The sequence below is a fragment of the Tachysurus fulvidraco genome, chromosome 20 (genome assembly GCF_022655615.1).
Source record: "Tachysurus fulvidraco isolate hzauxx_2018 chromosome 20, HZAU_PFXX_2.0, whole genome shotgun sequence".
Taxonomy (NCBI): Eukaryota; Metazoa; Chordata; class Actinopteri; order Siluriformes; family Bagridae; genus Tachysurus; species Tachysurus fulvidraco.
Window position 1 is genome coordinate 17,864,313 of NC_062537.1, and position 9,588 is coordinate 17,873,900.

The 9,588-nt window shown below is 41.8% G+C and overlaps 2 protein-coding genes across 4 annotated transcripts in view; one reads left to right on the top strand and one right to left on the bottom strand.

Moving 5' to 3' along the window:
- mtrex (Mtr4 exosome RNA helicase) overlaps window positions 1–4,019 on the top strand; it is a 27,024-nt gene extending 23,005 nt beyond the window's left edge. For both annotated transcript variants that reach the window (XM_027175356.2, XM_047805035.1), the window contains exons 24-27: window positions 1,324–1,380; window positions 2,266–2,428; window positions 3,396–3,500; window positions 3,790–4,019. In XM_027175356.2, the coding sequence (XP_027031157.1) occupies window positions 1,324–1,380; window positions 2,266–2,428; window positions 3,396–3,500; window positions 3,790–3,842 (378 nt within the window). In that variant the 3' untranslated portion in view covers window positions 3,843–4,019. The remainder of the gene's footprint in view (window positions 1–1,323; window positions 1,381–2,265; window positions 2,429–3,395; window positions 3,501–3,789) is intronic.
- plpp1a (phospholipid phosphatase 1a) overlaps window positions 4,016–9,588 on the bottom strand; it is a 26,405-nt gene continuing 20,832 nt past the window's right edge. For both annotated transcript variants that reach the window (XM_027175386.2, XM_027175387.2), the window contains exons 5-7: window positions 7,365–7,422; window positions 6,085–6,261; window positions 4,016–4,379 (exon numbers count right to left, since the gene is read on the bottom strand). In XM_027175386.2, the coding sequence (XP_027031187.1) occupies window positions 4,260–4,379; window positions 6,085–6,261; window positions 7,365–7,422 (355 nt within the window). In that variant the 3' untranslated portion in view covers window positions 4,016–4,259. The remainder of the gene's footprint in view (window positions 4,380–6,084; window positions 6,262–7,364; window positions 7,423–9,588) is intronic.

Consider the following 9,588-nt stretch of genomic DNA (forward strand, 5'->3'; position numbering starts at 1 on the left):
GTCTCAGAGGAAGATACCTCAAGCCTGCAGTTCTTGGTGGTCGTAAGATGAAGCTTTGTGTGTGAAGTGCTTCAGACTTCCTGGCCTCACCACAGAGGTGATCATGGGGCTTATTTAATCCCAAATCTGGCTGCACCAACAGAATTCAGACTGAACCTGCCCTCTCCTGAAGGAAGTCCCAATCACTCCTGAAGCAATTTTTGAAGGATTTTGATTGTACTTATTCTCAAAGGAAATCTGAGCACTCCTGCTTACTCCTTAAAAAAAAGATCCCTCCCTCCGTCTACAGAAGGAATTCAGACAAATCCAGAATCCCATCAGCCCCCAAAACGTAACTGACCAAACATGACTCTTGAAGGCAAACTGTCCTGATGACGATATATGAACGTTTGATGAATTTGTCAGAAATCCTGCCCTCTTTCTGATACTCCTGACCACTCACACTTACTCTGGCCACTTATTCTTCTGTCCAATCCTGCCTGCTTCTGAAGGAGGTCACGGGTCCCCAAGAAGACGGAGGTCTGACCCGTCCTGCGTCCCCATAAACTTTGAGATTTTTGCAAGAATTGGCAAGATTGGACTGAATTCTGTACACTCACTCATTGTGGAAGAAAGTCAGACCAGCACTAACCAACCAGGTCAGAACCAACCGCAAGCAGTTATTTTGTGTCCTAATGATATTTTCTGACCTGGTTGGTTCCATTTGTACAAATCTAAGCAAATCCCACACTGACCCTCACCAATACATAGCAGCTTCTGATGAGTTCTGAAGCTTCCAGCATGAATGAACGTAGGCTTTTTGGTGGCTCTCTCAGTATCTGAGTATCTGATGGTCCCCTTTACCCCACAGCTCCTTCATTAATGCACGTAAAAGAACAGAGACAAGGTTACAAACGTGTGTGTGTGTGCGCAGAGCCTGGAGTTTCTCCTCTGTGCAGATATTTTATTGACTTAATAGACCCCTGGCTCTGCCTTTAATACGAGGCCTGGCCTGATCTGAGCGTCTTGAGAATGTGGCCTCTACGCAACATGCCTCAAATCTCATAAAACCTTTTAAATACGAGTCGGTGAGTACCGCCGCAGCTCACTGCGAGGACGGGACTCGTGGTCAGCTTGTGGTAGCTACTGGAACAGCACGTTCTGAGATTTATGTTCCTGACACGTGTTTTATTTTCCTTGTGTGCCCTCATTTATTGTTGCCTGGTTTACATTTCATATTTTTATAGTGAGCTCGCTAAATGCTGCGAGTCGGGTTTATTTTCTTTCCTTTTAATGAATATTGTTCCTGCTCTCTCCTCTCCCTCTCTCCTTCTCTCTCCATAGGCTAATGAGATGCCTAAACTTACAGAGCAGTTAGCTGGCCCACTCCGACAGATGCAGGTAACACACACACTGTGATGGTTCATGCAGCTCCAGTATGATTTAGGTCGTATTCATGCTCCAGATATAAACTCGGTCCTATTTCCAAGACAACACATGGCCCCTGGGAAGAGTCCTGGCTTTTTCAGACCACTTCTACACGTGGGCTTGCATCAGGACTTTGTTATTACAGTGATGAACTTTATATTGCTATTTTTAAAGCATTTATATAGCATCGTTATGTTTTACACCGTGATGTTACTTTCTAAATTGCAACATCTGCAGTCGACGTGTCACTGCGTCTGTCCCAAGTCCAGATGTTGCGTAATCCCCTACTATTAAGAGTCTTTTAATACAGATCCTACTTTTAAAAAGGATGCATGATGTAGATTGTTTACAAACCAATAGGAAGAAATCTAGCCTGAAATGGGCATCGAGTTTGTGTACGTGAAGACGTACTGAATATCTCTGTATGAAGAAAACCTTCAGACATTTGGCCTTGTATCAGTTCCTCTACAGGATCCAACGAGTAGTCCATATAAATCCTCTAAGCATTTCATCACTCGGCCATAAACATAATGCCTCCACAGCTCGGTGGACGAAAAGAGAAAGCCACTCACGAAGGTGACTAAAGTCAAACCCTGATTTAAAACTACAGATTCTGAAGTCACATGACGTTCCATACTGCAAAATGATTGGCTTAGATTTTGTCATGGTACGAAGCCCACGGTGATAAAGACCATCTCTGTATTTTCCAGTAAGGTTTTTCAGCATTTTATTTCTTTTTTTTTTTATGTATTAAAACTGTTGCAGGGGCAACGATTTGCACCTCAGAGCTCCAGAAAGTCTTCCACTATAGCAGTACAGCTGTAACAGGGTTTTATCTAATCTGAATCTGATCAACAGGAATGTGCCAAGCGCATCGCTAAAATCTCAGCCGAGGCAAAGCTGGACGTGGACGAGGATGCCTACCTGAACCAGTTCCGCCCTCACCTCATGGACGTAGTGTACACGTGGGCCAACGGAGCCTCCTTCTCCCAGATCTGCAAAATGACGGACGTTTTCGAAGGTGATATTTTTCTTTCTTGCCTGTGCACTTTTTTCTTCTTTTTTTTTTTCGCTCTCTTTTTGTTTCATTCCTTCCCTTTCCTTTCCTTGTCAGTATCAGTAAACGCTCTACACGACTTAACCAGTGACAGCAGTGTGATTGTGTAACAGAATTCTCTCCTGTAGGAACTGAGGAACATGTTGAGTTCTTGGCAGCGAGTCTCATGTTGTCCTGATTCCATAAGGACCTCCGTCGCTAATAACTATCCGGCTATGGATTTCTGGAGAAGTATTTTCTGTACCATGCCAAGAGAACATGCGCTTACTGCACACACACACACACACACACACAGTTTCTTTTAAATGTTTATGGAAGCTTTGTTCTAAAATGTTCTACAAATGGGGGAAAAAAACATAACTAGTTAATAGACTAGACTCTATAGGTAAGGACTAATAACTGGTGCAGTAAGACCTGATACTCCTCGGCAAGTTAAACACACGTTGTGATGTTGAGATTTAATGTAGAACCGCAGGCGTAGCGTAGGAAAGGAAAGCCTGGCTCACTCTGTGTAACTGGGAGGTTGAGTGAAAGCAGCATGATGAATTAAATTGAAGGCACAGGATGAACCTGAAAACACGGAAGCGGAGGAGATGGAGTTCCTGGCACTTTTTGTACTACCCCCCGCCCTTACACACACACGCACACACACAGTTGAGTTTGTTGCTCCCTGGTGCAAAAAGGAGTCTTGTTCCAAGAACTATCAACCTTTTTTAAAAGAAAGAAATCAACATGTAATGGAAGCAAACCGTGTGTTAGTGAAGAAAAGGGCCAGAAAGTGACACGATTCGCTCGGTATGCCGTCAGGCAAGAGAGAACCGGCTGCTTGTTATCGCTCCATAGGGAGGACATGGAGCAATTTCTATTTCTTTTCTCCTCCACTCATATGCATACTTGTATTCCCCCCCCCCCCCCCCCCATGCAATTTTAGGCAGCATTATTCGCTGCATGAGGCGCCTGGAGGAGCTTCTGCGGCAGATGTGCCAAGCGGCCAAGGCCATCGGGAACACTGAGCTGGAGAACAAGTTCGCTCTCGGTACGACGCCTTTCCCTTCTTTTCCATCCCAAAAGTTCAGTTCCGTGTATAGTTGTTATTGCTGGATCTTTGTGGAAACATTTCAAATGCTAGAATAAGTTTCAGACTTTTTCTTCTTATTGAACTGATGGGAAGGTGAACAGTGAACTGTTTGTAGCTCAGAGGGAATAAAAAAAACCTTTGGGCTGAATTTTTTTTTTTTTTTTTACAATTTCTTCATATTTGATACAATTACTTTTACTAATTATTTCTTGTCTCTTGGTTTTTTTTCTTTTTTGTTCTTCACCAGGCATCACGAAGATCAAGCGTGACATCGTGTTTGCTGCCAGTCTTTACCTGTGATGGATGAAGCTGCTCTTTTGTTTCTTTTATGTTTCATAAAGACAAGGTGAAGACGGTGCGGACGGAACATATTTATTGTTCAGCTTCACGACACTCATGCCTCCTTTCTTTTGTCTTCAAAATGCGTTTTGTACATAATGTTTTAATAGAATTTTAATTAAAAAAAGTGTATAGCGAGTTTATATTTCTTTATTTAAAAAAAACTTTGCTTGAAGAAGCAAATCTGTTAGCATCATACACAGGAAAAGCAGCATCGGCAGCCCAAAGGCATCATGGGATGCAGAGTCTGGGTGTAGCAGAGATGGGGAAAGCGGGGGATACATTCACAGGTTTCCACCCCAGTGGTCCTTCCTCACGCTCTGACATCCGACCCCGCTGTCGGAACAGCGAGACGCAGAGCGACGGTTCCTTGTAGCTTCAGCTAGTGATGTCATAGTGGTTTCCGTTAGTCGGCGTCTCCTGTAGGTTGGTGTGCCCCATATCGTCCTCTTTCTGCGGGGATGCCGGCTTCTTGAAGAAATCGGACACGAAGAAGACCTGAGGGAGAAAAGTAAGGAAGAAACGTGTAAATGTGATACTTGGACGTGAAAAGAGGTGGAACACGGATTAAAATAAAGAGGTGGAATAATCACTAACTCCAGCTGAGTTCATGTAGTAATGCCGCGTTCGGACGGGGAACGTTTGTTCTCTTTATTAAAAAAAAGTGTGTTTTTTATAACTTCAGAAGTAACACATGCGACTGTTTACGTGCTGTGAGCGATTTACATGCATCACTTGCGTGTAAATCACTTGCGTTAAGACGACTAGCCAGAGTTTACCAGTCCCACCAGGATAAGAGCTAAGAGTAGGGCAGCTACTTCCTGTTAGCGTTTACAAAACAAACGTTTTCGTTTGGCGCCGGTCCTTTTCCTGTAGCCGCCGCTGTTAGGGGTCACCACAGTGGATCTGCGTATTCCATTTGGCATGGGTTTATCCTGCATGCCCTTCCTGACACAACACTCTTTATAACAACCTTTTTTATCCTGGCTCTGGGCTGGAACTGGGTCGGTTCCCTGCTAGGTGAGAGCGTGGGAGCCTCACTGCCAGACCACCAGGGAACAAACCTCGACGTGCTCATCGTGTCCAAATCACAGCAGCAGCAGCTTCACTACACACACTGACTGTTGTAGTGTAGCAGAACAAAACTCCCATCAGTCAGTAGCTTACACACGACGTACGATTGTTTCAGATGAAACTGAGGTAAGTACTGTATAGAGCATAAATGATGTATAACTCCAATCAAGAAAGAAGAGAATACACACCATTTTATATATATGTTTTTAGAAATGACACATTAACAGTGAAAGATTTATTCATTTTCTACCACTTATCCAAACATCTCAGGCGTCATCGGGCATCAAGGCAGGATACGAGGCACACACACAGACTACGGACATTTGTCCATAGATGCCTACCAATCAACCTACCCTGCATGTCTTTGTTCCGGGGAGGAAACCCCTGAGGCACGGGGAGAAAATGCAAACTCCACACACACAAGGCAGAGGTGGGAATCGAACTCCCAACCCTGGAGGTATGAGGCTAACGTGCTAACCACTAAGCCACCGTGCCCCCCCCACAGTGAAAGATTACTATATCTAATCTTATTACTAAAGATTACTTGTTGTAGTCGGCTAGATCGACTGCTCACTTGAATTTGATCCAAACCTCCGTAGTTGAGTTATGACTATAAATAAAGGGTTCTGTTGAGTCTGTGATCCAGGATTAATAAACGCTCCGTATGCATGTGCACTATTTACACATTTAAAGCAAGATCTGCTCTAAGGAATGATACCTTTTCTTTAAGGAATAAAGAAGTCCCTAGCTATACAAAGTTACAGCCCCTGGGCTAAACCACATTAAAGCAGACATGCTTTTATTTTTGTACATTTTCATTAAAGCTTTGTGTAATGCACTAAAAAAAACGGGTCACACTGGAAAGCAGATGCTAGCTAGTCAGGTTACAGCTAGTGCATTCAAATAAAGAAGAAACTGTGACTGTGTGTGTGTGGCAGTGTGTGTGCATGTATGAGAGAGAGAGGACCAGATGGAGGACATCGGGATGTTGCTGAACTTCTGATGGGTTACAGCTGAAGTCATGCATCAGACTGAATTAATCAGTAAAGCTGCAGTGACGACAGGATAAAATCAGATCTGGTTATTTTTCTAAACCCAGTCTAAGTGTAGATGGAAAAAAGAGCCTCACCACCAGTAAGGCCATGACGGCTCCCTGTAGGAGGCCCGTGAGGACGTCACTCCAGTGGTGTTTATAGTCAGAGACACGGGACAGTCCTGTATATACAGATGCAGCAATCAGGAAGAACTGGATTGTGGGTCGCAGGAGTCGAGCCCATTCGTACTTCATCCGAGCCTGCAGATAAAGCTGAGAGAGGGAAGAGTGGATCATCTGATACTTGTGAGAGTAGTAGATTTCACACTGAGGTATATTTCAACTGCATTCAGGCGTCACAAACACCGTGACACCCAGTGTGTGTGTTCCCAGAACTAAACAAAACACACACAAACTCAGAGAGATGTTTCTGTAAGGAATTAAACGAAATTATAGTGACGTAATCAACAACAGGTCGGTGTGACGCAGCCGAGCGTAGCGGCATGATGATGATGATGATGATAGTGTAAATATTTAGTTCTTCACTAAAAGATCAGTGATGGGTACGACGTGCCTGACAGATATAATAATGACATCATAATGTAATATCGTGCACCAGATGTTTTATGGATCAAAACAACAAAGCTGCTTCAACAAGTTTCCTACATAAAATATGGAGGGATGTTGATGTGATGTGGAAAAAGTGATTTAATTTCATTTGAGTCGACGTACAATAAATAACAATAGACAAAAGTTGGTGATTAAAAAGTCGTAATAAAGGATCTAAAATGTGAAGAAACGCCAAGTTCCAAAGCTGTATTTTAACATTGTATTTCTGAGTGAAGTTCCCTGCTTCAATACTCGTGGCAGAGAAACACATCTCGTCTGTGTTTACACCGTAATTACAACGTTCTTTAGGGACGGGCAATTCCAATTATACTGATTACACTTTGTACTGCATCAGAAATGTACAACGTGGTTAAAAAAATGTGGAACTGCCACTTCACGTCAGCGTCGATGGTCATAAACTTGATCCTCCTGTTGTGAACATAGTGATCTGTAGAACCCCAACTATAATCATCCTCATCATCATCATAACACAAAGGTCTGTGTTGGTGCTGGACTGTGGTTTAAGGCACATCTGGGCTGAAACAGTGCAACAACCGCACCGGTAACTATAATGATTTGAATCTTACAACCAAAAATAAAATAAAAGTGTTGCTTTATCAAAGGTGAGAAGATAAGCCATTTCTGACATTCAGTAACGAGGTGCAGTTGGATGAGAGACGTCATTAAGGTGCTGCTCAGCTGTTTGGCGAGGCAAAAGGATGAGGATGATGATATTGTTTTTTATACTGTTATAAATAAATACTTACTGCCAAGAACAGCATACAATACATGGAGAAGGAGGAGTGACCGGAGTAGAAGGACAACCTGCAAGACACGCAGAAAAACAGACGGGCTCAAATATTTTTTCCAACTCTTGATTTCTGTTGCCAAAAAATACTAATAAATAAATAGTGTGCTTTAAAAATATGCAGTTAAAGGAAAAATAAAATATAAATCTGCCCATATGTCACTAAAAAAATTCAGGCTCTTTAAATAGCGGCAATAATCAATAATGTGTTATTTATTATTGGTATCTTATTGACATTGACATTTAATTTTGGATTTTATATTAGACATATTTATATTTATACTTTTAGAAACATGGATTTATTTGTTTCAATTAAATTACATTTTATTGGTTTTCTACTGATAATGATATTTAATTATTTATATTATATTAGTCAGATTTATATTTATTTCATCTAATAATTTAACAACCGTTTATCTATTTATTTATTTATTTTGATAAAATTTTGAATCTCTCAATTTCACTCAGCTTAAATCTACAAACAAGTCAGTTGGAAAAGCCATAAAACAAAACCAGACAATAAAAATCCAAGAAAAATGCATCATGATACAAATTCTGCCATTCATTTGTGTTGGTATTAAGTGCTAAGTCTGTGTAAGTGTGTGTAAGTGTGTGTAGGTCTGTGTAAGTGTGTGTAAGTGTGTGTAAGTGTGTGTAAGTGTGTGGGCGAACGGTGTGTCGGTGCTTTGATGAGCTGAAACAGGTGAGTTAAAGCTGAATAAACAATAAGACACATTATTAGCTTTTAATGACACGGGGGTTTACGCAGACGTTTTGTTTGCCCAAACTGAATGACATCTGCAAGTCAAAACAAACAAAATGGGTTTAAATGTGTGTGTGTGTGTGTGTGTGTGTGTGTGATATAAGTTAAAATAGAGATGTAAGAAACTGGAGCGGCCCTTTTCTGGGTGAGAAGGGCAGGTCGAGAGTGACGAGTGTGGGGGAAGTGCGTGTTGACGGGATCAGCAAAATAAGGGTGGGGCGACTATCCTGAGGGCTTCTGGGTCTTCCTGCTTATATAATAACCAGAGGATCTCTGCACCAAAATCTTTTTTGACTACACTGGGACGTCAGTGCTGAAACGAATACATGCTCGTTAAACCGAACAGCGTCACATAGTATAAATATACTCTACACTGTGTTTCCACAGAATAATAACCCGTACTAACTACAGAGTAAGAGTGTGATGATGTATCTCTGATGAAACACTGAGACAGTTTAAGTCCACTTTGAACAAGTTTCTCAAGAAACCTGTACAAAGATTTTCGGTCATGTATTTTAAATAGTTCTTTAACGTTAGATCAAATACTAAAGAAAAGAAGGTTCGAATCTGTACTGTTCCTTGTCATGGGGTTAGTACCGTCAGGCATACTGAAAGGTTCTGCTCAAAATGAGTTAAACGTTTGCTAAAAGTTACATCTACAGTGTTTAAAAATACACTCTTTTATATTTAAATCGTTTTTAAGGTATGCTACATCCACAAATCCAGACACATACTAAAGCTACTGCATCATCATATCGTTAAACATATTGCATCGTGTACACAAATGTAGTGATAGGAAGATCTTTAAATGTATTTTTTCTCTTTTTTTAATGGACGGACGGACGGACGGATGGATGGGATGGATAGACAGGAGGTTGGGATGAATAGAAATGTGGGTTGGGTGGGTGAGATGGATGAATAGTTTGGATGGGATGCATCAGGTGGGATAGATGGATGGATGGATGGATGTGTGGGTGGATGAGATATAAGGGAACAAAGTGTGGGGATGGATAGATGGCAGGGTGGGTGTGATGAATGGGTGTGTGGGTGGTTGAGATTCAAGGGGTGGATGTTTAGGATGGATGGACGAGGGGGTGGGTGATGGCTGTTATGTGTGGAGGTGGGGGTATCTGGGGTATCAGGGATGGGATCAAAATCATTGACATTCTGGGTTGGTCTTCTATATTGTAAATGTTTGTAATATTTACAAAGATGTTCTCTTGGTCTTCACTAAATGGTGATAACCTAGAATTAAATTAAACACTGATTCTATTGTACATTAACTTGCATGAAGCCTGGACCTCTTCGAACACTACCAGCATACAATTATAGATGTGACTTCTCTTTATCTAGCTTAAAGCAGTCTGCCTGGAACGCTGCCAAGTAAGAGCTCAAATGGATGAAATGAACCGCCGGGTTC